This window comes from Hyperolius riggenbachi, chromosome 2 (genome assembly GCF_040937935.1).
Source record: "Hyperolius riggenbachi isolate aHypRig1 chromosome 2, aHypRig1.pri, whole genome shotgun sequence".
Classification (NCBI taxonomy): domain Eukaryota; kingdom Metazoa; phylum Chordata; class Amphibia; order Anura; family Hyperoliidae; genus Hyperolius; species Hyperolius riggenbachi.
In genome coordinates this window covers 488,671,586-488,698,405 of record NC_090647.1, presented here as the reverse complement: position 1 = coordinate 488,698,405, position 26,820 = coordinate 488,671,586, and the positions used below count along the sequence as shown (strand labels likewise).

General features: G+C 44.5%; 1 protein-coding gene and 1 long non-coding RNA gene across 3 annotated transcripts in view; one reads left to right on the top strand and one right to left on the bottom strand.

The window, feature by feature from the left end:
- The window catches only part of RIPK4 (receptor interacting serine/threonine kinase 4), a 37,148-nt gene extending 30,747 nt beyond the window's left edge, over positions 1-6,401 (bottom strand). Inside the window, exon 1 of the mRNA XM_068270387.1 lies at positions 6,105-6,401. Coding sequence (XP_068126488.1) covers positions 6,105-6,286 — 182 coding nt within the window. The 5' untranslated portion in view covers positions 6,287-6,401. The remainder of the gene's footprint in view (positions 1-6,104) is intronic.
- LOC137547146 (uncharacterized) overlaps positions 6,065-26,820 on the top strand; it is a 39,624-nt gene continuing 18,868 nt past the window's right edge. Inside the window, exons 1-2 of one of the 2 annotated variants that reach the window (XR_011026504.1) lie at positions 6,065-6,362; positions 9,411-9,476. This is a non-coding gene — a long non-coding RNA (uncharacterized lncRNA). Of the gene's footprint in view, positions 6,363-6,435; positions 6,526-9,410; positions 9,477-26,820 lie in introns of those variants that run through there. The other variant, XR_011026503.1, reaches the window with a different exon arrangement.

The following is a 26,820-nucleotide window of genomic DNA, read 5'->3' as shown; positions in this document are numbered from 1 at the left end:
ACACAATAGCACATTGACTGGCTGCAAGTCTGACAAAAACTGCGAAACCACGAGCGACTCCAGAGTTCCCCTTAAAGCCGGACCACTGGCGTGACAATGGCAGAGCATTCTGCCCTCTCCGGGCACCACGTCTGGAATACAAATATTCACTTGAAAGGCTTCCAGGGAATTTGGCAAAGCCAGAGGCAATTCACAAATCTTAAAATGACATAATTAGTAGTACTTTACCCTTGCAAGCCACGGCTCATATTCCTCCATGTAATTATGTTCTTATAAACATAAAGAGCACTCCGGTCTGTAAAACAAGACGGCGGATGTTGCCCTGCTGATCGGCCTTCTCTATATGGCCTGTCTACATAAAAACGCAATTCCTACCGAGTGGGGGAAAAAAAAACAAAAAAAAGAGAAATGCACCCTGTATGTATTTAGAGAGTTTAGCCTGTCTAACTTCCCCTCTATGTCCAATTATAAGTTTTAATTTCATACTTTACCTGTGCCAGCTGACTGCCACAGCAGAGCTGCCAATTTATAAATGCAGGATGTCAACCCTAGGTCTGCTTCCATGAAAGCAGGAAGTAGACGTGGCAGATTTATTGCAGGATTTTTATCAGCTATAACAAAGCAATGTTTTCTTTAACTATGATGCTGCTGTTAGAGTAGAGAGGAAGTTCTGAGTTCAGGTCCGCTTTAGCAGAGGTCAGGTATATCAAAAGAGTACAGGTCATTGGCGTACCAACCAGAATGTTCTCTGACATCTTTATTTTACAGTGCAGGGATGTTTTTCCACCTATGACTGCTGGCATCCTCTCTCCCCCCCCCCCCCCCCCCCCCCAAAAAAAAACCCAGAACGCTTGCTATTTCTGTCTTGGACTTTCCCCAAGTACTCTCCACCAGTCCTGGACCCCCGCTACACAGTTTACAGAAATGAAACATTTAAAAAAGGACAAGGGAACTGCTAAAATAAAGGATTCTGATGGACATACTCACTGTATATACTCAAATACAAGTCGACCTCGTGTACAAGTCGACTCCAATATTCAACCCTCTTAAGCTGGTATTTTTTATTGACTCAAGTATAAGTCTACCCAGCAAAGTTAATGGTTTCACTTGGGGCCCAGGAGAGGTTAATGACTGCATTGCAGCTATTGACCCCTCCTGTCCCTTAAAGTCACCCTCCGGACTAAAAATCTACTCAGCAGAACTGAAAAGGCTTGGTGTTTAACAGTTTCACAGCATCAGAACTTTGTTTTTTTTAACCAAAGCATCATTTTTTTTTACCTGCATTTTTAACTAAGCTCGACCCACCAAAGAAAAAAAGCCCGGGCTTTTTTCCCTGATGCTGTGCAGAGCATGATGGGATTTCCTATGTTATTCACGTTGCTTAGCAACTGGGAGAGGTGCTCAGGACAGTTGGAACTGTGTAATGCTCCGTCACCTCCTTTCAACCAAAAAGATGGCTGCCCTCATGAAATCAAACATTTGCCTGTTCTTTTAAAACAAACAGTGTGGGTAAAAGATTACCTATTTTAATTAACATAACTAATGTAACGTAATGACAGTATGTTTGTTTAGGCTGGAGTTCCTCTTTAAGTGCAGCCAATACCTCCTCCAGACCCCCAAATACAGTAATGATTCACTCCCCTTCCTGCAGCCCAGTATTTCCCCCCTCCCCTTTCCTTGTTGATTGTTGTGGCCAGGACTTTCAGACCTGTGTTTTCTTGGCATTTCCTTTATCAAGAAAGTATCACTTACCACAGGGTAAATTGCTGTAAATGGGAATGTCACTATTAGTATAAACATTATCCAGTGTGCTCAACGTTGCCCATGACTCGTGTATAAGTCGACCCCTATACTTTTATGAAGGGAGTCAGACCTAAATTTCTAGACTTATAGTCAAGTATATACAAAAAAAAAAAAAAAAAAAAAAAAAGCCATTGCTATGCTACGCCTATATTGCTTGCTGTCGGGTGATCTTTTTACATTCAAAAGGCCATCATTTGTTTCATAGATAACTAGCTGGCTGTCATGTTGCAATGATGGCATCATAGTTGGAGCCACCTAACCGGAACAAGCAGGCAGCCAGCTACCCATCCGGAACAAGCAGGCAGCTACCCATCCGGAACAAGCAGGCAGCTACCCATCCGGAACAAGCAGGCAGCCAGCTGAATCACAATATCTGCATACAGGTTCTGGCTCAGTAGGTATTCAAAGTGAAAAGACTGGCAAGCAATTGGCATAAAAAAAAAAAAAGTAAAATCTGTAAGTTAGAGAAAACAGAATTTATAGAATTTGCATTAAGGGCAAAAATACCGCATCACCCCGGTGTGAAAGGGCCCTTACAGTTAAGGGGCCCATACACCTAACGATTTTCCCGCCGATATACAGCAGATTCGATCACTGTGGTAAGGTTTTGCAAGTGATTTCCCTGCTCCTATACAATACATTACAATGGAAACACTCCCAAAATGCTGCATGTCCAGCGATTGCAGTTTGCCTAATTGCAATCGCTGTGTTGGAATCTGTCCCATGCATTTACAGTGGCAGAGCGTTTGGAGCAATTGCTAGCGATCCCTAAATGTAAAAAAAATTAAAAAATTAAATAAAAAAAAAAAAACACGCGATCTAGCAGGTTCCAGCCCTTATGCAGGGTACACGATGCGTTTCTGCGTTCGATGCGCCGCTCGATTCATTTCCGATATGTCCGAATCGCGTTTCGATGGATCGTTAGGTCGATTTGCCATACTTTACATGGCATTTGACCTAAAAATTATCGAAATGCACTCGGAATGTAATCGAGCGGCGCATTCGACGGAGAAACGCATCATGTGTACCCAGCATGAGTGGCATGACCAGGTTTACTCTGCAAACTACTGATGAAGAGGTCAGCGCTATAGAAATACAAAATAGAATAATGTATGCTTAAGGAACAAAAATTATATATTTCTTCAAGTTAGAATTGAAAGTCTTTATTCATTCTGTACAGTGAACTTTCCCATTATAAACACCACCTGTAACATTTCCCACACAGCCTCATGGACTCACCACATGAATGAGAGAATATGGCTTGTGATCGACAATGGCGGATATTGTATCATAATGGGCTCTATTCACAAAGACTTCCTGCATGCGGTAAAGTACATGCAGGAAGTTTGCGACCAAAATACCGTCAAGTTGACATTCTCAAAATGTTCCGCATGTTTTTTCCGCATGCGGAAAAAGTGCGGGATTCATGCGGAAAAATTTCCGCAAAAGTCGGTGTTTTCCGCAATAAAAAAAAAATCAATTCTCAAAAATGTTCAGGCGCATCATTTCGTCATTATTTACCGATTTTTTTATCACCTACAAATAGGTGATATATTCCGCATCCCATTGACTTTAATGAAGTCTGGAGGCTTAAAGGGATACTGTAGGGGGTCAGGGGAAAATGAGTTGAACTTACCCGGGGCTTCTAACGGTCCCCCGCAGACATCCTGTGTTGGCGCAGCCACTCACCGATGCTCCGGCCCCGCCTCCGGTTCACTTCTGGAATTTCAGACTTTAAAGTCTGAAAACTACTGCGCCTGCATTGCCGTGTCCTCGATCCCGCTGATGTCATCAAGAGCGCACAGCGCAGGCCCAGTATGGTCTGTGTCTGCGCAGTACACTCCTGGTGACATCAGCGGGAGCGAGGACACGGGCGTGCAGGCGCAGTGGTTTTCTGACTTTAAAGTCAGAAATTCCAGAAGTGAACTGGAGGCGGGGCCGGAGCATCGGTGAGTGGCTGCGCCAACACAGGATGTCTGCGGGGGACCATTAGAAGCCCCGGGTAAGTTCAGCTCATTTTCCCCCGACCCCCCTACAGTATCCCTTTAAGGGCTGTGCTTGCTGGACTTTAATTTTTTTTTAACACTTTTTTTTATGCGACCTTTTTACCGCATGAATAGCCATTTCCGCATCTTTTTTCCCGCATGCGGAAAACATGCGGGGTTTACCGCTGGTGGAAATATAGCGGTAAAATTTTGCGGAAAATTTGGGTCTTTGTGAATAGAGCCCATTGTCATTTGTGAAACAGGTTTTAATGCGGACCTGAACTTTCTCTCTGCTCCAAAAGATAAGCAACAGCATATGACCAACTTTAAAAAGACTTTTCACAGCCGATACAGATCCTGCACCAAATCTGCAATGTGTTTACTTCCTGCTTTCATGGAAGCAGACATTGTTATCCTATGTGTGCCAATTAACTGCCTTGCCAAGGCAGCCAGCTGACAGCTGCAAGATCAAATTACAACTTGTGCTTAGTTCCAGATGAGAGGGAATTAAACAGGCTAAACTCTAAATATACAGGGTGCATTTCTCGCTTATCCTTCTGTCCTGTGCAAGAGATCAGGTCCACTTTAAAATGTTCTTCTAAAATGCATTCCAAAAACAAAACAAAACCAAATCGTCAACTGCAACACTGCCTCATCTATTCTAAAGCTTGGTTAAAAACAGGCAAAAATGTCACATGACAAAGCTTTCTCTAGCTATAGTAGTCATACAGCATAAAGACTGGTATTGTGCAGTGCGCTCCCTAACAATAATAAACTACTCACTCACAAAAATTGGATTATTAATGTATCCCATATAGCGCCTGACAATGATTGACACAAGTTGAACGATTACTGGTTCACAGTTTACAGGGTGGTTGGTTAATGATAGACCAATAGCCCTCATTAAAATGCAATTCTCGTTTTGACTCTAGCTCAAATTTACAGCCTACCTGTACCCGGCTAGCCATAATCCCTGACCTGTGTGACCCAAGCTCCTATATACAAACAGCCTACCAGTGCCCGGCTAGCCCTGATCTGTGACCTGGGTGAGAACTTTAAAAAAAATTAAGACCGCGCAACGCACTATGGACAGATACCTTCACAGCCGCACTGTAACACACCACCTATGCCACACTCAGTGTGCCCTTTGCAGAACAGCATGTGCAACCCAGTGCAGTGAGTTACCACAAAAAGGTGCATATTAACAGTGAAGCATACTTTTCACTGACTGTATGCAATGTAAAACACAAGTTTGCTTTCCTAAAAACAAAGAATTTGAGATAATTCAGGTTGGAGTGAGCTTGAGATGTCTCCCAGAGCAACACTGCTGAATATATGCAAATTAACCATTGTTACCCTAAGCAATGTGCGGATAATGTGCCATTTTCCTGCAAGAATACTAATCTACAGTATGAGCAATACAACACAGAAACTCAACTTCTAATTTCACAGCTGACAATACATATCTGTCCTTTGCCCCTAAAATACTCAGACTGAATTTTTTTTTTTAATTGGTAGGCAATTATCAACTGTTCCTTAATGGAACAAAAGGTTTTACATGCAATCAGAAAAATCCAACTCTCAGATTGATTAGCTTTCATTTTCCAACTGAGCAACGAATCATTTCACCTTAATTTGCGCCACACAGCCCAGTTTTCTATGCAATTCAAAGCATAAAAATTGCATCAAAAGATCAAATCTAAAGGAAAAATTGTACTGTTAATGGGCACATTGGGCATAAACTACTCTCCTCCACTGTCACAGCATGATCTATGTAAGTTTGAATCTGGGCAGCTCTGCAGGACTAGAATGCCAGCTGCTTTGCCAAACATAGCAATAAACAGCAATACAAAAAAAAACACAAAAAAAAGGCTCTATATCCTTACATATTGTAAAATAAAACACAGGGCCATTATATATTACGAACCTGATTTCTACAATATTGTAAATAAATCACACACTGCTAAAATTCAAAGCACTTACTAATCAACACGGGCACCATAAACGTGCCAGGCTCACACCCTGGCACAAGCAAAGCAAAAACACATTCGTCATATAATAAAATATAATCTTAAAGAGATCACTCCCTACAATAAGAGCATATACATTGCATTTTTTGCACAATAACTAATTGCAACATATTTATGGAATCTAAAATCGATTGCAAGGTTTCAATATGTAAATACATGTCAACAGGAGGCGCAACTTCCTGAAAGCAAGTCACAAGCCACACGGTAGGCTATATACTAAAGATCATTGAATTCTCCTATGATGGGATCCCCTGTGCACAGTGCGGGACCCCCAGTCTGCACTTACTTCTCATCCACATGCAGGCTTGGGGGGCATTTGATGGCCAGCCATGTCTTCCAGGAAAGGTGCTTCACTTTATAAACCTGGCCAAATCCACCAGAGCCGATCTTCTCCCAACCAGTGAACTCCTTGGAGTCAAAAGTCCTGAGCAGCCCCATGTCCCACGGGGAGGCGCCCTCCTTGTCCATGCCGCTCAGCCTGCGTCCTCTCCCCCGAGCCTCTGCAGCAGATCTGACTGTGTGCTGCCTGCAGCTCCCTGCCCAGGTAATTAAGGTGTGTTCTACAGCCAGCAGCTGACATCATTTCCTGACTATATACACCTTGTATGCACTCAATCAAGCCGCTGCTACTAGAGCTGCTGCTGCTGGCATTGTAGCGAGAGTAACCTCGCCATCTGCTGGCCAAAAATGCTAACTGCAGTTTCCGGGTAAATAACCCAGGATAGTTGTAGCAGTCTACAAGCAGGCATTATTAGCTTTAGATAGTTCCTACGCGAATGCCTTCACATCTTTTTGTGCACTTACTAGCACTTACCTGCACATTAGCGATTTTTTTGTAAAGCGATTTACTAAGCGCTTTTGCAGAGCGATTTTCTTCTTATGCTGGGCATACATGGTTAGATAGTTCTTATCAATCGAGCCGCTGATGGCTCGATTGATAACATCCAACCTGTCCGATCTCGGCGGTGGATCAATACCGCGCTTCATCCCCGCGGGCAGACAATAGAAAAAAATGAAGCGCTGATAAGAAGCTCCCTCGGGGACGAGCGGGAATCGATCCGCGCGCACGCACGGATGAGCGGTGACACGCCGGCATCGAGCATGTATGCCCAGCATTACACTTCCCGACCCTACCTGAAAATGAATATGTACTATGAATATATGAATATGAATGAACATGTACTAATCAAAAATGTGGCAGTGGCAAACCTGAATGGTAGGACATACACTCTCAATAAGCAAGAAACACATGTCAATTTCCAAAAGCGTATCAAAATTTATTATTCCAGAATTTTTAACCATAAAAAATATATATTAAAAGTACATGGGATGGGCCATACCCACTCAGATCACTAACCATACAAGCAACCACACGCCGGCATCTAACCCTAATAGCGACAATGTTGTACAGAAGGTACATCCAGTTGCATGCGATCGGCATGCAGTGTCCACACTTGAAGAAAGACAAAGGAGGGGGACAAGGGCTGAAAGCGGATGCAGTCCAGCAATGTTAGCACAAGCTTAGATATTACTACATGTATTTATTCATGAAAGCGCTTTGGTGAGCGGATCGGATAGCCAATTTCTATGGCTATACCCATAGCTCCCACCTGTCCCTATTTTGGGGGGGACAGTTCCTATTTGTGAACCCAATCCCTCTGTCCCTCTGCATTCCTCATATGTCCCTCTTTCAGGACTGATGTACAGATCTATTAAAATATATGTATTTTTCTACTGAAAAATGTGCTTAATTGACTCTAAACTTTATTCTGATAATTTAAATTGATATATTTCTTATTTTCATTTTATTATGAAGGAAAATGAACCAGGATAAAAAGGAACAGTGTGGTTTGAACTGTAAAACAACCGATTTTTCTTTTGAAATCTTTATGATTTGCATGACTAGGGAAGTCGTCGGGGGCGTGATAAGGGGTGGCTTTTATTACTACTCCTAAAAGGTTCTAGGCTTCATTTTAAAGGGATTCCGAGGTGGGGATATTTCTAAAATAAAAACAAAAAACATGCTACCTGATCCGTGGGGCTGGCTGGTTCAGGGAGCCGCAATCCCCACCACTAATGTATTCAGGATAATGCACTCTTTCCATCTATTTTGTGGTTATTATTGGTATTTTTCTATTATACATATGTGATACAGAGATCTGAGCGCTTGGCGTGATGTGTCACGAATCACAACTTCAAAAAGGTTGGGAACCACTTGACTCAGAAGAAGCTAGAATCAGCGTACCACATATAAATTATGGTAGTGCTGCTGCATCTTTGTGACCACAGTAATGCAAAGCCATACCTCCCAACTTTTTGAGATGAAAAAGAGGGACACTTAAGCCACACCCCTGATCACACCCCTAGCACACCTCCGATCCCACATACCATAAATATTTCATAAGAAATATATGTTGTTTTATAATTCAAACCACACTTGTTCTTTCTATCCTGGTTCATTGTTCTTCATATTAACATTTTAAAATAAGAAATATATCAATTTAAAGGATGGGAATAAAATTTAGAGTCAATTAAACACCTTTTCAGTAGATAAATACATATATTTACATAGAAAGAGGGACAAAGTCCTGAAAGAGGGACAAATGAGGAGGAAAGAGGGACAGAGTTCCAAAAAAGGGACAGTTGGGAGCTATGTGCAAAGTACAGACTTTAGACTATAGTCATTCATTGCAGCAGATAACGATCATTCGGCCGACAATCGCGGAAGAATTTTTAGTGAAGATCATTTAATACAACGATGAACAAGCAATATCAGTAAGAGAAAAATATGAGCTGAAATGCATAATATTGAATGATAATCGTTTGAAAATAAAAGTTTGTATAGATGCCGATACAGAGCAATCGTTCGCGCATGCGCAGAATCCATCACCCAACAAACTTTGACATCACTTTTGTATGCATGCGCAATAATCGCTCATGATCGGTGGTTTGAACATAAAGTCAGTTGGCGAGTGGTCGTTCGTCTGCTAATTATCTGTTGTTACAATCAATAGTAGTCTGAACTTAGCATTAATGGCTGAGTTCTGTAAAGAAGGAATATGATTTACTGAGGCAGGAACATCAGACTGCAAGCTTTCCTAATGCTGGATACACACGGTGCGTTCCCGCACTCGATGCACCGCTCGATTCGCGTCGACTCGAATATTTCTGAGCATTTCCGAGCGCATTTCGATGATTGTTAGGTCGATTCACATGTAAAGTATGCCAAATCGACCTAACGATCCATCGAAATGCGAATCGGACAGGTCGGAAATAATCAAGTCGACGTGAATCGAGCGGTGCATCGAGTGCGTGTGTATCCAGCATAACACTGATATGACCGGCATCTGTAAAGTTAGTGGTGCCTGTCTGCAGTATAGACTGTCAGTATATGATGGGTAAAATAAATATTAAACAGCAGGATCATTATCTTTGCCCGTAAGCAGGAGAAATTTGATTTGATGCCATGATAGAACAGGCCACTTAATTACCCACTCTAGCAATGACAAAGTAGATCCTGTTTCCTGGGCATGTGAGGTAATATTCATCCTCGGTAACAATAAAAAAACAACCTCTTTCATTTTGTGTACAGGACTCGTCCCTTCTGTGGAGAGGAAACGACGTCACATCGCCAACAACTGAGCCAATACACCAGAGGGTGAGAAGACCTATGTTTACAGTGATAATTTATAACCACACTGCTGATGACTCATCACACGACACTTAAAATATGAGACTCCTTACCTGACTTCCTGTCTGGATGGGATTACTGACCAAATCAAAGTGTAAAGCACACATAACGTTTACATGATTGTCACCAGGTCAACAAAGGCCTTGGGACCCACTCCAGCTCTATCAGCAGCATTTTGGAATTGCAGACCATTCCACAAGCTCTATGCCAATAGAACCCTATGACAGTGATTCCACTCACAAAATCGCTAATGCTTGAGGTTAGCCATCGGGCTGCAGCATTTTTGGAGTGATTTTATTCTGAGAATGCAGAGTCCAAAATTGCATTCACCTGATATCGCTCTGGAAAAAGCTCTGCGTTTAGTGCAAAATCACTCTCAAAACCGCTAAAGGTCGTTTCATAATGTATTGCTGGCAATTTTTCGCGATCACTCCTGAAATGCTACATGCAACCCTGCAGTGTGAATGCTCCCATAGCGAGACACTACGCTAAAGATTTGCTGATTGCCAATTATTAGAAATCACCCCTAGTGGGCCCCAGCCTGGGAGGTCCATTCACACTGTGTCTGTTGTGTTGCGTTGAGATGCAATGATATTCTTATGGGGCTACCACAGTGATTTTGGTGGGGTGCATTTTCTCAGGATAACGCATAGCATGCAGTCGTTTACAGGGCAAACTGCGTGTTTACAGTGTCAGGGATGCATACTTTCATTTACTAAATGCTTCCCTGCCTGGTTTCCCTGCAACAGTGCTCCACAATGCGACTTTGCGTCTGCAAAAAAACGCACCAGGGGCAACACACTGTCAGGAAGAAGGGAAAAGGTGCAGCTACTGGGGAAGCAGCCCCCTGAAGTATTGGGGGGGAAGGTGAGAATCCCATCTACGCACATGCTAGAATATGCTCTGCTATTCAGATTAAGGGCAATTCCTACATTGTATTACCGTATTTCAGGGGCAAACTCAGGATTTTCAAGGGGGGGATTCCAGAAAGGTCTCCCCTAGCCACGCGCAATACATTATAATAATATAGTAGGACATCATGCTGGGTACACCTAATGCAATTTCCCGTCCGACTGACCGACAAAGGGGGTCCATCAGGAGCAGTTTGAATACAGATAATAATGAGGACAGCCGACCTTGGTAATGATGGGGAAAGTGAAGCATTTACACAGTAGGGCACAGGGCTGTGCTTATACCTGACTCTGTTACGTTCCCCAGAGCTGCTCCATGCTCTGTACACACGCTGCTGCTCCATACTCTGTACAAACGCTGCTGCTCCATGCTCTGTACACATGCTGTTGCTCCATGCTCTGTAAACACACTGCTGCTCCATACTCTGTACACACGCTGCTGCTCCATGCTCTGTACACACACTGCTGCTCCATGCTCTGTACACATGCTGTTGCTCCATGCTCTGTAAACACACTGCTGCTCCATACTCTGTACACACGCTGCTGCTCCATGCTCTGTACACACACTGCTGCTCCATGCTCTGTACACACGCTGCTGCTCCATGCTCTGTACACACGCTGCTGCTCCATGCTCTGTAAACACACTGCTGCTCCATACTCTGTACACACGCTGCTGCTCCATGCTCTGTACACACACTGCTGCTCCATGCTCTGTACACACGCTGCTGCTCCATGCTCTGTACACACGCTGCTGCTCCATGCTCTGTACACACGCTGCTGCTCAATGCTCTGTACACACGCTGCTGCTCCATGCTCTGTACACACGCTGCTGCTCCATGCTCTGTACACACGCTGCCGCTCCATGCTCTGTACACACGTTGCCGCTCCATGCTCTGTACACACGCTGCTGCTCCATGCTCTGTACACACACTGCTGCTCCATGCTCAGTACACACGCTGCTGCTCCATGCTCTGTACACACGTTGCCGTTCCATGCTCTGTACACACACTGCTGCTCCATGCTCTGTACACACACTGCTGCTCCATGCTCTGTACACACGCTGCTGCTCCATGCTCTGTACACACGCTGCTGCTCCATGCTCTGTAAACACACTGCTGCTCCATACTCTGTACACACGCTGCTGCTCCATGCTCTGTACACACACTGCTGCTCCATGCTCTGTACACACGCGGCTACTCCATGCTCTGTACACACGCTGCTGCTCCATGCTCTGTACACACGCTGCTGCTCCATGCTCTGTACACACGCTGCTGCTCCATGCTCTGTACACACGCTGCCGCTCCATGCTCTGTACACACGTTGCCGCTCCATGCTCTGTACACACGCTGCTGCTCCATGCTCTGTACACACGCTGCTGCTCCATGCTCTGTACACACACTGCTGCTCCATGCTCAGTACACACGTTGCTGCTCCATGCTCTGTACACACGTTGCCGTTCCATGCTCTGTACACACACTGCTGCTCCATGCTCTGTACACACACTGCCGCTCCATGCTCTGTACACACGCTGCTGCTCCATGCTCTGTACACACGCTGCTGCTCCATGCTCTGTACACACACTGCTGCTCCATGCTCAGTACACACGTTGCTGCTCCATGCTCTGTACACACGTTGCCGTTCCATGCTCTGTACACACACTGCTGCTCCATGCTCTGTACACACACTGCTGCTCCATGCTCAGTACACACGCTGCTGCTCCATGCTCTGTACACACGTTGCCGTTCCATGCTCTGTACACACACTGCTGCTCCATGCTCTGTACACACACTGCTGCTCCATGCTCTGTACACATGCTGCTTCTCCATCCAAAGCCAACTGTAGCAGGGAAAGAAAGGGGGCAGTGTTGTGAGCTGCAGGATGACTGCAGATATTCTGGTGTCTCAACTTGTGCCTGTCCCCAGACACTGCACTGACTCTGGTCTGAGGGGGATTCTGGGCAGCTGTAATCCCCCTGCCTCCCGCCCCGCGTTTGCCTGTGCTATTTTACCGACTTTCACACTTTCCATTGTGGTGCGCTAGAAGTATCCAAGCCGACGCAAGGGCCGCAACATGTTACTACAAGCACAGCGGCGCTAAATGCACAGTGCTTTGGTAAATGTAAGTCTATGGGCGACGAACATAGTGTAGACAACAGAACACGGTGCATTATGGCACACATGCGCAGAACAAACGGACACCTAGTGACGTACTTCCTCGCCAGCAGGGAGTAGGTCATTGAACGGGGGCGGTGCTATGCATATGATCCTATCGGTGCACTCTGCCACAGGGTCATATGATTGTTTTTTGCGTTGTGGTGGGATGTGGCGGGAGCATTGACTGCCTCAAGGAACAAAAAATAAAAGGAGATAACAAACAAGCCAACTCTCTGTCTGCAAACAGCTGAGCAGGCCATCTGCATACTGATACAGAGGTAAACTGTCACCCAAAATTATTGTGAAAGATTGTTTCATGCAACATTTATCCCTGTGTGTGTGTGTTGCTCCAGAATGATCTCTAGTGAGAAAGATCTTTTTTTTTTTTTTTTTACAACGGATTGACCAGTCAGCAGTAAGGGCTTGTTCACACAAGAGGTGTTTTCGTCTTGTTTTCACCCGCATGCGTTTTTTAAAAACGCCCCCCGACCGCGTGGACAATGAATGTGAGAAGGTTCATATCAGCATGGGTCGTGCACTTTTCATTCAGTAAAGCGGTGCGTTAACCATTTCTGAGGCAATTACGCCTAAATGGAAGGTATAGGAGAAACGCAAAATCGGATAAAAATCGCTTTGTGTAGCAATTGCGTTCGCATTTTTAAGAATAAATACATTGTATTTATTATTTTCCGGGTCAAAGAGTTCACTTCCTGACTTGCGTCAGGGAGTGAATTACAAAACCGCTCGGAAAAAACGCTTAGAAAACTGCTAAGCACAAAAACGAATTGCCCACCCAAGCGCCGGGAATCGGAAAAAAAGACACCTCAAAAACAGCCCAACGCGGACGGAGACGCGAAAGGTACGCAATGTGAACAAGGACTAAATGTGTGTACACAAAACATTTCAGACGAATTTGTTGACACTGCAGGGCCCCAATGCTGTACAAGGATGCTGCTAGGCTACAGCCGAGGTACGTATACTGTCCCTATGGAGGCTGGAGGAGGGGCCACAGCGTGGCACATGACCACAGATTTCCATGTCAGATAAAGAAAAGGGACACACTTGTCTTTCAGTTTTCTGTGCCAGTTTTCTGCATGTGTTGTCTGCACACCAGGGGCCTGAATCACTAAACCGTGATAAATCATATCACGGCCATGCTAGCGTTTTTGCAAATTTGCATATGTGTGCGAAAATTTACGAAGACGCGCACAAAACCGCGAAAATGCACGCGAAAACGCCAGCATGGCCTTGATATGAGTTATCACGGTTTAGTGAATCAAGCCCTATGTGTGTTTGTATGCAGAAAAACGCGCAATTTTTTTTCACAGCGGCTAATGTAATTGATAGAGAAAAGTGACAAATTGTGCAGAATTATCCTGCAGGATGTCAGGTTTTTTTTCAGCAAGCAAAAAACGCATTTAGTGTAAACTTGCCCATTGATTAACATGAGTTCTCAGTTCAAATCAGTTCTTCTGTGCAGAAAACATGCACAAAAACTCTCTCTAGTGTAGACTCTAGTGTGTCTCCTGCCTTAAAGGATACCCGAACTGACATGTGACATGAGATAGACATATGTAAGTACAGTGCCTAGGCCGTGCATGTGCAGTGTGACCCTTACTGATAAGAAATTCCAACTATAAAACACTTCCCTAGCAGAAAATGGCTTCTGAGAGCAAGAAAGCGGTAAAAAGTGGAATTTCTTATCAGTGAGGGTCACATTATAGTCACTTCCTGTCTGAGTCAGAACTGAGTCAGCCACTTACATACCTGATATTTAGCTCTTTCAGGCAGAGAAAGAAAAAAAGGAACTCAGCATAGTTATGTGTGTGCTAGGCACTGTACATACACATGTCTATCTCATCATGTCACATGTCACTTCGGGTATCCTTTAAAGAGACCCTGAGATGAAGAGGACTAAAATTTTTATACATACCTGAAGCTTCCTCCAACCCCCTCTGCGCAGATCTCTCCCACACTGCGTCTAAATCCTTCTAAATGCTGCAGTAGCAGCCCCGTGCTCCGCAGCCAGTCGGGCGTACTGCACATGCGCGGCCTGGCTGCGTGCACCCGCCCCACCGCACTCACTTCCCAGCGAGTTGGGGAAGCAGGTTTAGCCACACTGCGCCGACTGGCCCTGACTTGCCGCGGAGAACAGGGCTGCTACTGGAGCATCTAGGAGTCTTTAGACGCCAGCGTGGGAGTGATCTGTGCGGAGGGGGCTGGAGGAAGCCCCAGGTATGTATGAAATTTGTAGTCCCCTTCTCTCAGGTACACTTTGAAGCGGACGTGTACTCAGAACTTCCTCTCTGCTCTATTTAAGATAAGCAACAGCATAATAACCTTTAAAGAAAACACTTCTTTGTTACAGCCGATACAAATCCTGCAATAAATCTGCAGTGTGTCTACTTCCTGATTTCAAGGAAACAGACATATTGTTAACATCCTGTGCTATTAAATTACCCTCTCTGCTGTGACAGTCACCTATCTCAGCTGAGGCCAGGGGCGTAACAATAGACCCTGCAAGGGATGCAGCTGCAGGGGGGCCCAAAATCTGCAGGGGGCCCCATCCTGAGAGACTGACAACTAAGGGCAAGGAGAGAAAAACCTTTCTGCTCTCTGCACAATTGTTCTAATGACTGCATCTGCTCAACCACTGATAAGGACTCATACAAAGTTTTTCAGACAAAGGTTTGTAGACTAGACAGTCCCTATTCAATATTTAGCAGGGTTTTGTGTACAGCGCAGTTCTACCCCCAGCCTCCAGGAGGGTCGGCTATTGGCAGGAAGGGGTCTCATCCAGAGTTTTGCAGGGGGGCCCAGTGTTTTCTAGTTACGTCCCTGGCTGAGGGATCAAATTACAACTCGTGATTAGTCACAGATGAGGGGGAATTAGACAGGCTAAACTCTCTAAATACATACAGGGTGCATTTCTCTATGTTTTCATTCTGTCCTGTGCAAGAGTTCGGGTCCACTTTAATTGTGCTCGTTTAGGGCCTTTTTCCACTACCCTGCGATTTGCGATTTGATTCTGATTGCAAATCGCATGGTACATTAAACTAATGGAAACTGCAGCAGCAATTTCCATTATCAGTGAGATCCGATTGCGATGCGATTTTGGTCAAAACGCAATCGTCGTCCTGACGCGTTTTGGATGCGATTGAGCTTTACTATAATGAGTATAGTAGCTCAATCGCAATCGCAATCGCATGGTGGAAATTGAAACGCGATTGCGATCGCGATTGCAAACGCAATTGCAATCGCATTTCATAGTGGAAAAGAGCCCTTATAAAGGTTCAGTGCTGATGACTTATCACAAGACTGTGTAGGTGTTAAGTTCATCTTGATGTCTTAATGTTAAAAATTGAAATAAGGAAACAACACTGAGAAAAGGCATACAATGGGAAATTGCCTTGGAATGGAGGACTGTATATGTGGGTTTGTGTATTGTTATTGACATGATAAGAGATGCAGGAGATCAGCCCTGTGCTCACCAGCAGCCAAGCAGGATGTGACAATGGTATTCTGATAAGGTGGGCAGTAAAAGTGAACAGGTAACCTTCCCAGTCTAATCCTTACATCAAAGCTTGTGCCTGAGTGCAAACATGACCTCCTCAGGACAAGGGCCTGGCTGCACAGCTGATTAGCTGTGACAAGTATTTGATAGATCCTGCTAAGCTGTCACACCAGGTCAATGTTTGTCTACCCCACTTATCACTTGCAATTGTCAAGAGATCACAAAATAAATGAGATAGCTTGATGCTGGGAATACACCATACGTTTTTTCAGCAGGTTTGATCATTTCCGACATGTCCGATCTTATTTTCAATCGTTTTTCTGATCGATTTCTCATAGAAGTGAATGGAAATTGATAAGAAAAGATAAAAAAATTTGATCGAAAATAAGATCGGACAGTAAATTGACTGAAAAATCTCATTGTGTATTCCCAGCATAAGGTGGCTATACATCAGGTGACTTGACGGCCGATCGACCATCCAATTCGCTTATTATAATCGAATTGGATGAAAATCTGTGCCGCCAAGTGCATGTCCGACCAACAATTCAACCAATTTCGGGTCGAAAATTGGTCGCATGGTCGATTGCGCATGCTGCACGATGTTGGGCTTGTTCGATCGGGAACGGCTTGCAATTTCGCAATGATTGACGAATGCGACGAACCCCCCTAATGAAAAATGTCCCCCCAGTGCCCAGTGTAAAGTATACATTACCTGTCCGCAGCCTGCGCTTGTCTCTCTGCTGCTCTGGGCACACTCCTTCCTCCATACATGCACCCCACGTGGTTTCCTAGTAAGGGCGCGTGGCGGATCAGTCAAAAACAGTCTTCTCAGTCTGCCAACAGCTTGTACTCATGAGCAACTGTCGTCAGAACCACCGCCCTGCGGGAGAGTCTGACGGACCCGTTGTTTGAAAAAGTACAGCGTGTATACACTCCTTTCGTTTAGACAGACTGCAACATGGTTCCTAAAAGCAACAACAATATTCCAGCTGAAAGGCTATAGTCCTCCTAATCTTATCAATGCGAGGAATACACACAAAGATTTCCCCTATCAGACAGTCTGTTGTCACAATACACAACAGAAAACAATGGGAAGCTGCACAACAATGCTGTATGAGTACCAGTGATATTGTCTGCAAAACCCAGTTTATAATCTACATCTGATATTTGTGCTGATATAGTTTAGATTGAAATCAGACTGTCTTATCTGTGTACAAGCCGTGAATGGGTGCTCAAGAGACAAAATTAGAGTAATTTTTGAGAAGCAAAACACAAATAAAACAGGCTATACACGCAATGATTTTCAGTCTGATCAAATCTGTCAGAAATCTATAACACAGCAGGCCTCACCAACCATAATTTTGACAGAATTTCACCTAAAATTGATAAAAATTATCGATGGGATTGAAAATATTGATCGATTGGTGGCATGAAAACAGCAGCAGATTGGCGGCCCATGCTGCATCAAATCGCACCTAGCAGTTCAACAGATTCTCAATAGATTTCATGGTGAAATGTATTAAAAATCTATGTGCAGTGTGTGGAGGGATTAGATCCCTTTCTGATCAGGTTCCGATCACAAAGGCATCTGTTTGCCACATTGGGATACTTGTATGGACACCTTACTCAGGAACTCCAGTAAAAATAATGTAATAAAAAAGTGCTTCATTTTTACAATAACTGTGTATAAATGATTTAGTCAGTGTTTGCCCATTGTAAAATCTTTCCTTTCCCTGATTTACATTCTGACATTTATCACATGGTGACATTTTTACTGCTGGCAAGTGATGTCAGTGGAAGGAGATGCTGCTTGCTTTTTTGGCAGTTGGAAACAGCTGTAAACAGCTGTTATTTCCCACAATGCAACAAGGCTTCACCAGTGTGATGTCAGTACCATGGTCCTAACATCACACTGTGGGAGGGGTTTCACCACAATATCAGCCCTACAGCGTCCCCTGATGGTCCGTTTGTGAAAAGGAAAAGATTTCTCATGGGAAAGGGGGTATCAGCTACTGATTGGGATGAAGTTCAATTCTTGGTTAGGGTTTCTCTTTTAAGTAAACCTGAACCTAGTAAAATTATTTAAAATAAACACATAGGGCTTGATTCCATAAGACAAATAGCATGCCTTATTTGAGTTAACACGCCTTATCAGAAATAACATGCCTTATCAGAGTAGCATAGCAAGCGCTACAAAATTATGCCTGCTAATTGGCAATGACGAGCTCCACTCATCCTGCCCTGAGCCCCTGCGGGTTCGTAGCGCTCACCATGCTACTCTGATAAGGCATGTTAACTTTGATAAGGTGTGTTATCTCTGATAAGGCGTGTTAACTCGGATAAGGCATGCTATTTGTCTTAGTGAATCAAGCCCATGATATACCTGCAAATGAATATTGCATACTATTACATACTTACCTCACCCTCACTTCCTTTCAGAAGCACATAATTTTCTTCTTATGTTTCCTTCTAGTACTGACAAGCCTTTGTCAGAACTGAAATATATCAGTTCCTGTCAATTATGTATCAGTTGCTGTCAGTTATAACTGAGAGTACAACTGATGAGCAAGGTAATGTCCATGTTTCCCTGTGGCTCAAGTGGGTGATAATACAGTTTAACATTGTGATGACCAGAAAGCTGTTGTGGGGTAATGGCCATTTTCAAAACGGAGGATTCCATTGATCACAGTGGACAAACAGGATGCAGTAGAGGAGAAAGAGATTGAGGGATAGACTACACGGGAAATAAGTATGATGTGTTTATATTTATTTTTACTTTTCTTTTTCACTTCAGGTTTGCTTTAGACAGTGCAGTAGACAGTGTACTTACCCATAAACTTAAAGAAAACCTGTACTGAAAATAAAAGTCAAAATAAGCATACACAAGTCATACTTACCTTCCATGTAGTCTACTCCTCAGTGTCTTTCTCCTCTCCCGTGTCCTATTTGTTCACTATGATCAAGGGAATTTTCCGTCCTCCATTTTGAAAATAGCCATTACCCATAACAGCTTTCTGGTCAGCACACAGTTAAACTGTAACATCGCCCACTTGAGCCATAGGGAAACATGGACATTACCTGGTACATCCGTTTTCCTCTCATTTTTAACCTGCTGGGCGGTCTGGACGAGCTCAGCTCGTCCAGTACCGCCGGAGGCTGCCGCTCAGGCCCTGCTGGGCCGATTTGGGTGAAATAAAAAGCAGCACACGCAGCCGGCACTTTGCCAGCCGCGTGTGCTGCCTGATCGCCGCCGCTCTGCGGCGATTCGCCGCGAGCAGCGGCGAAAGAGGGCCCCCCTAGCCGCCTGAGCCCTGCGCAGCCGGAACAAAAAGTTCCGGCCAGCGCTAAGGGCTGGATCGGAGGCGGCTGACGTCACGACGTCGGCTGACGTCGATGACGTCACTCCGCTCGTCGCTATGGCGACGATATAAGCAAAACAAGGAAGGCCGCTCATTGCGGCCTTCCTTGTTTATTCTGGGCGCCGGAGGCGATCGGAAGATCGCCTCCGGAGCGCCCTCTAGTGGGCTTTCATGCAGCCAACTTTCAGTTGGCTGCATGAAATAGTTTTTTTTTTATTAAAAAAAAACCCTCCCGCAGCCTGCCTGGCGATCTTAATAGAACGCCAGGCAGGTTAACTGACAGCAACTGATATTTTACTGACAGCAACTGATATATTTCAGATCTGACAAAATATTGTCAGAACTGGATGGGATTATTGTCAGAAATAAATGGTGAGCTTCTGAGAGGAACTGATGGCAAGGTAACTCTGTAATGTTCATTTAAAGTTACCTCATGTGTTTATTTTAAATATTTTTACTCAGTACAGGTTCTCTTTAAGGTGCCCAAACACACATCAGTTTTACCATTCAATTTCCTGCAGATTCGATAACTATGATCAAATTGGATTAAAATAATTTCCCTTAATATATCCAATCGATCACATTTTGACCGACTTTCACCAAAAATTGATTGAAGGTATCAGACAGGACGGAAAATCTAGGTTGATCTGTAGCGACGCAGAATTTGCAGCAGATTGGCAACCTATGGCGTTGCACTGCATCGAATGTGTATCTCAGCAGTTTGATCGATTTTGAATAAATTCCCTGCCAATGTGCTGTGTTTGGTAGGAATCGATTCCTTTCCGAAGTTCGGGGCCACGTCACTAACATAGAGGGCAGGCGGGTTGACAGTGAGGGTGAGGAGGATAGGTGAACAATGCACTTGGGGATTAGTGGAGTGTTGTACTTGGATAAAGATCCAACATGTCTGACCGTTAGGCAACGTAGGGCGGCTCCCATACACATACGAGATTCTTGCTCAAGTTTTAATCAGTCGCCACAGTCAAGTTTAATCCAGTGTGTTTGTATCTTTTGACTATGATCGGGACATAAGAGGGTAAAGCTGGGTCTACACGGCACGATGTGTCTTTTGAATCGGGCCACTGATGTGGCTCGATTGATAAGATCCGACAGGTCCGATCTCGCCGCGGCCGATTCCCTGCTCGTTCCCCGCGAGCGGACAATAGCGGGGAATCGAGCGGAAGATAAGCGGCGCCGACGGGGGATCGAATCCAACGCACACGCGGACGAGCGGGGACGCAGTGGGTACGCGCGGGGATGCGGCAGAGTCGATCCGGCGGCTAATCGAGCCGCCGGATCGCTCCGTGTAGACCCGGCTTTATAGTTGAATTAGATTGTGAGCTCCTTTGAGGGACAGTCAGTGACATAACTATATACTCGGTAAAGTGCCATGAAAGATGTCAGCACTACATAAATACACCATAATAATAGTGATGTCATGTTAGCATGGGCATAGCTCCCAACTGTTCCTTTTTTTAGAGAGACAGTCCTTCTTTGGGTACCAAATCCCTCTGTCCCTCATTTGTCCCTCTTTCAGGACTGATGTACAGATCTGTGAAAATATATGCATTTTTTCTACTGAGAAAATCTGTTTAGTTGACTTAATTTATTCACATGGTTCAGATTGATATATCTCTTATTTTTAAGTGTTAAAATGAAGGAAATCTAATGATGATAGAAAGGACCAATGTGGTTAGAATGATAACATTACATCTTTGGCTTATAAATTCTTTGTAGTATGCATGGCATGACACAGAACAGTTATGTTGCTCTTTTCTCCTGGCAGACACAATGCACCCGAGTGAATGCGCTCTATAGGCAGTAGCAGTGTTAGGGAGCCTTGTCCAAGGTCTCCTACTGAATAGGCGCTGGCTTACTGAACAAGAAGAGCTGACATTGGATCCCAGGTCTCCTGTATCAGAGGCAGAGCCCTAAAACAGTACACTATCCAGCCACTTATGAGGGGTGTGGTGGGGGCGTGGTTATAGATCTGACAGGGGCATGCCATAAACGTCTGTCTTTCTTCTTTTAGAAAAATTGGGCGGTATGGCATGGGTGTTTCTAGTAGGTGGAGTGGAGGTGGAGAATGGTTAATTTTCATATATTCAGCAGTGGTGCCTGGGAGACATCTCGGAGCTCACTCCAACCTGAATTATCGCAAATTCTTTCTGTTTTAAGAAAGCAACATTTTGTTTTCCTTAGAAGGAGGAGCAAAGGGGATTCAGGACAGCATGATCTGAGCGATGAGGATTGTGGCTGTGTAATCATCAGTTGTGTTTCTAAAAATAAGACCCTTTGGCCTCGAATCATAAAAAGCAGTGCGATAAAAAAAATCTGGGAGTCTGTGTGCTAATTCATAAAGATTTTCCCAGCAGCCATTGAAGGTCAGTAAATTACCGCAGCCCATTGAGCGTAGAGTGTGGCGATATCTCTCTTTTGCCCTGCACAGATGACTCACACAGACGGCTCTCTGCACAGATGACTCGCACAGATGGCTCTCTACACAGACGGCTCTCTGCACAGATGACTCACACAGACGGCTCTCTGCACAGATGACTCGCACAGATGGCTCTCTGCACAGATGACTCACACAGACGGCTCTCTGCACAGATGACTCACACAGACGGCTCTCTGCACAGATGACTCACACAGATGACTCACTGTTTTGCCTCACGGGAAGGGTTTTTAAACCCTCTAACTTCGCTCACCACCATAGTGGGTAAAATGAATTGCAGCAAAACATGAGGAAAGGTTCAATAGTAATATTTATTGAGCTACAATCCTGTTATAATAATTATCTAGGTTTGCAGAATCATAGTTACATTGTATTTGAGTAATTAGTGAGTACCAATATTCTTACCAAGTATTGTAACATCACCCAGAGAAGATCGGGGGACCTCAGCGACCTCGGAGGGGAAATACTTGGCTACACCAACAGACGGCATGTCTGCTTGTCCTTCGAAAGCCCCCAACTCGAAAGCATTTTCCCTCCTTTATATAGACAGAATTCAATGTCTGCGCAGGCGCAGAACATGTTTCATCCATGCACCTGTTCAGTTAAGGGTGCGTGACCGCCATGTGCTTGTTTCATTGCGCCTGTGCAGACAAGGCACATGACTGCATGATCACAACGTGCTTTAGAGGTGTCACAGAACACGTGCTTATGTGAGAACTTTGCACAATATCTCATATTTTGAGATAGCAAGATTCCCATGGTCAGTATCCCATGAGAATGAAAAAACATGTTTACTAAAATAACCACTAGTGTTGTGACTAGCTGCATTTCATGGTCAGTCTTCCATGAAAATATAGCAACACTCTCATGGTCAATCTTCGATGAGAGTGTTACCAGTTTTTGATGGAAATGAACACATTTGTGTTATTTTATAACTGCCAGTGTTGTAATGAACTATCTTACCACATCCAATACTTATAAAAGAAGCTAACATATATACCGTGAACAGTAATCTCTTATCAATCAATCAATCAATCAATCAATCAATCAGACATTCATGTCACTTTTGTATCTCACTCATACAGACGGCTCTCTGCACAGATGGCTCTCTGCACAGATGGCTCACACAGACGGCTCTCTGTACAGATGACTCGCACAGATGACTCACACAGACAGCTCTCTGCACAGATGACTCGCACAGACGACTCACACAGACTTTCCCTGCCTGCACAGATGACTCACACAGACTTTCCCTGCCTGCACAGATGACTCACACCGACTTTCCCTGCCTGCACAGATGACTCACACAGACTTTCCCTGCCTGCACAGATGACTCGCACAGATGACTCACACAGACTTTCCCTGCCTGCACAGATGACTCACACAGACTTTCCCTGCCTGCACAGATGACTCGCACAGATGACTCACACAGACTTTCCCTGCCTGCACAGATGACTCGCGACGACTCACACAGACTTTCCCTGCCTGCACAGATGACTCGCGACGACTCACACAGACTTTCCCTGCCTGCACAGATGGCTCGCACAGACTTTGGCTCCCTGCACTTTGCATTGTTAAGACCTCACCAGAAGTGTCGGTAACTATCGTCAGGCTTACCGCTTGTTGAAGGCTTTATTAATTGACAATTGCTGACAATTTACTGACATGTGTTGGAGGTAACTACAGCAAAGTCAGAAATGTATCTCCCTGGTTGGTAATTGTAGCTTTTCATGCGGTAACAGCCTTTATAAATTGAAACATTGCTAAGTGGTCGGTAAAGTCTGCGGTTTTCAGCATTACCGCATGCGGTAATGCTTTATGAATTGAGGCCTTTGTAGGGGAGTGTTGGGGGGTGGATGTTGGCAAAAGAGGGGGGGGGGGAGGTGACAGCATTAAGTTAGGATGGAGGTAGGTATTAGTTAAATAAAATATATTCCTGGTATTAGGGAACTTGAAGTGAGAGGTATATGGATACATGTAGGCTGCCATATGTATTTCCTTTTAAATAATACCAGTTGACTGGCATCTTGCTGATCATTCTGGCATCAGTAGTGTCTGAGTTACACACCTGAAAACAAGCATGGGTCTAATCCAGTCAAACTTCAGACAGAAACATCTAATCTGCATGCTTGTTCAGGGGTCTGTGGCAAGAAGTATTAGAGACAGGGGATCAGCAGGGCAGCCAGGCAATGTGCATTGTTTAAAATGAAATACTGTAAATTTGGCAGCTTCCATGTCTTTATCACATCAGGTTACCATTAACAGGAAATATTTAAGATGCATGGACTGGTACATGTCAGTGTTGTTAGCTGGTAAATCTATTTTTCTTGAAAGTAATCCATCCTCAAAAGGAGGAAGCCCAGAACTGTACTGTGCAAGGGAGCCATGAGATGTCCTGGAGTATATATATGAGGCCAACAACCTTTAGGGATTATAATTATGGCTCTGACCCCAACAGAACTAGCAGAAAGCAAAATATTGGCCTCACAAAATCTAAAAAATACTATCTAGTACTCACTTTTTGTCGCCTTTATATATATATATTTTATCTTTATGCTATATTTAGATGTTGCCTAAGGCATTGTTGTTGTTACATATATTATTTTAGATAGCCTAAAGAAACTGCAATAAAATTAGAATCCGCTGCTCTATATTGTGCTCACGCTTTCTTGCCTTTATATTTTTAGATGTTGCCTAAGGCATTGTTGGTACATTTATTATTTTATTGCAAATAAGACCACAAATAAGACCACATACAAACTGATTTGGAACATTACATTTTAACGTCTTTTTCAACTTTTGAAAAACATACCGTTATCATCAGGTGGTTTGTTTAGCAATATTCAAATTAAACTCTAATAGTTTATGACTCAAAATAATGCTGGCTGCCACTTGCGTCAACGCACGCACGCACGCACGCACGCACGCACGCACGCACGCACACACACACACACACACACACACTAATCCACTCCCATTTAGTTGGTTTCAATGTTGAGGCAGTGATCGAATCTGCCAGGAATAGACAGGGAAATTGATACGTGCACCTTAACAAGGAGGAGAGAGAGGAGAGACAGTGTTTCTAATACAAGATGAGGAGAAGCTTTCTTCCCCCAGAAAGGCATGTCTCATACATGCAATATCAGTCTTCCCATGATGCCACAGGAGGGAGTCAGAGAGAAGATGCTGCGATGTGGCCAAAAAGAGATCCCGACGCAGAAAACAGAAAAGTCTTGTTTACTGAAGAGTGCTATAAAACCCTGTATGATCCAGATGGATGGAATGATGGATGGTTTGCCACCATACTCCAACAAGGCTGCAACATCAGTGAGGAGGTCACAGAGTCATGTTTCGGGCCCGGAATCATGAGGAGAGAGCTGGTCAGCTCCTTTAGGGTCCATGCAGATGGGAAAATTATCTCTGAAAAGTATGTGGCATTTCTGACTGACCACTTTCTTCCATGGTACAAAAAAATAAATAAAATGTGCTTTCTGTGACAAAACAATCTTCATGCATGACAATGCACCATCTCATGCTGCAAGGATTAGTTGGTATCAGCATAAAAGAAGAGAAACCCATGGTGTGGCCGCCATCCTCCCATGACCTCAAAATTTACACCCAAACTGCAGCTGTGGAAGGCTATTCTGACATTCTGCAAAGAAATCCAAGCAGAGCCTATCCAAAAACTCACAAGTTCAATGGATGCAAGAATTGTGAAGAGGCTCTAAAATAAGGGGTCCATGTTAATATGTAATTTGACCCGTTAAGATGTTTTTTTATTCGAAGAGCTTTTTAATTCAGTAAATATGACCTCCTAAGGCTGGTTTCACACCAGGACGTTGCGTTTTAGGGGACGTTATGGTCGCATAACGTGCCCCTAACGCAACGCCTGGTGCTCCCTGCTTTGGACGTCAGAGTGAGCCGCGTTGTGCAGCTCACTCTGGCGTCCGTGATGCCGTGATGCGTACTCTTGTGCGCATGCGGCATCACGTGGTCCCGCCGGCCAATCGCTGCACAGAGCGGCCGCTCCAGGAAGTAAACACTGCACGTCACTGAGTGCAGTGAATATTAATTAGCCATGTGCCTGGCCGCTCTCCGCTCCTCCCCAACGTTACTGAGCATGTGCAAACAGTCTAACGCGGCTCTGCCGCTTAGAAAGTACTGCATGCAGTACGTTGTCTAGTGGCGCAGCGTTACTATGTAACACAACGTGGGCACTGTGAACAGCCCATTGATTTTTCATCGCTGTGCGGTGGGGTGTGCGTTACAGGCTGCTCTAACGTGCAGTTACTCTGCTCATAGCAGCCGCCGTAAAGCGTAGGACGCAGCCTCCTCCGTACAGCACTGGCTGTGTGCGCTGTGTGTTGATACGCTGCCCGGCCGCCAAGGACTGCGCAGTTGAGAAGCCGGTCAAGTTGCCATAGAAACGGACAACAATAGGTGTCCGTTTCATTGCCAGCTTAGCGAAAGGGGTCCTTGGCGGCCGGGCAGCGTATCAACACACAGCGCACACAGCCAGCGCTGTACGGAGGAGGCTGCGTCCTACGCTTTACGACGGCTGCTGTGAGCAGAGTAACTGCACGTTAGTGCAGTTACAAGGTGGAACAAGATAAATGAGCTGGCCAGAGGGGAGGCAAATGATGGCAGCTCTACAACCAATAACAGATCCCTCCCTACTATACAATGAAATAGTCTGCATTGGCGTCGGCAAGCTAAAGCTACTGACGTGACTGCCTGGCTATAAATCATTATTGGCAGTGAACAATTACATTTATATTAGACTATATACTGTGCCATAACATTACTTTAACAAGACATATGTATGTTAAAGGATCTAAAAAAGATGAATTTAGCAATAGTGCCCCTTTAACTGATTCACTGATACATTCAGTTTCTCTCTCTGCTACTGGTAAATGCCT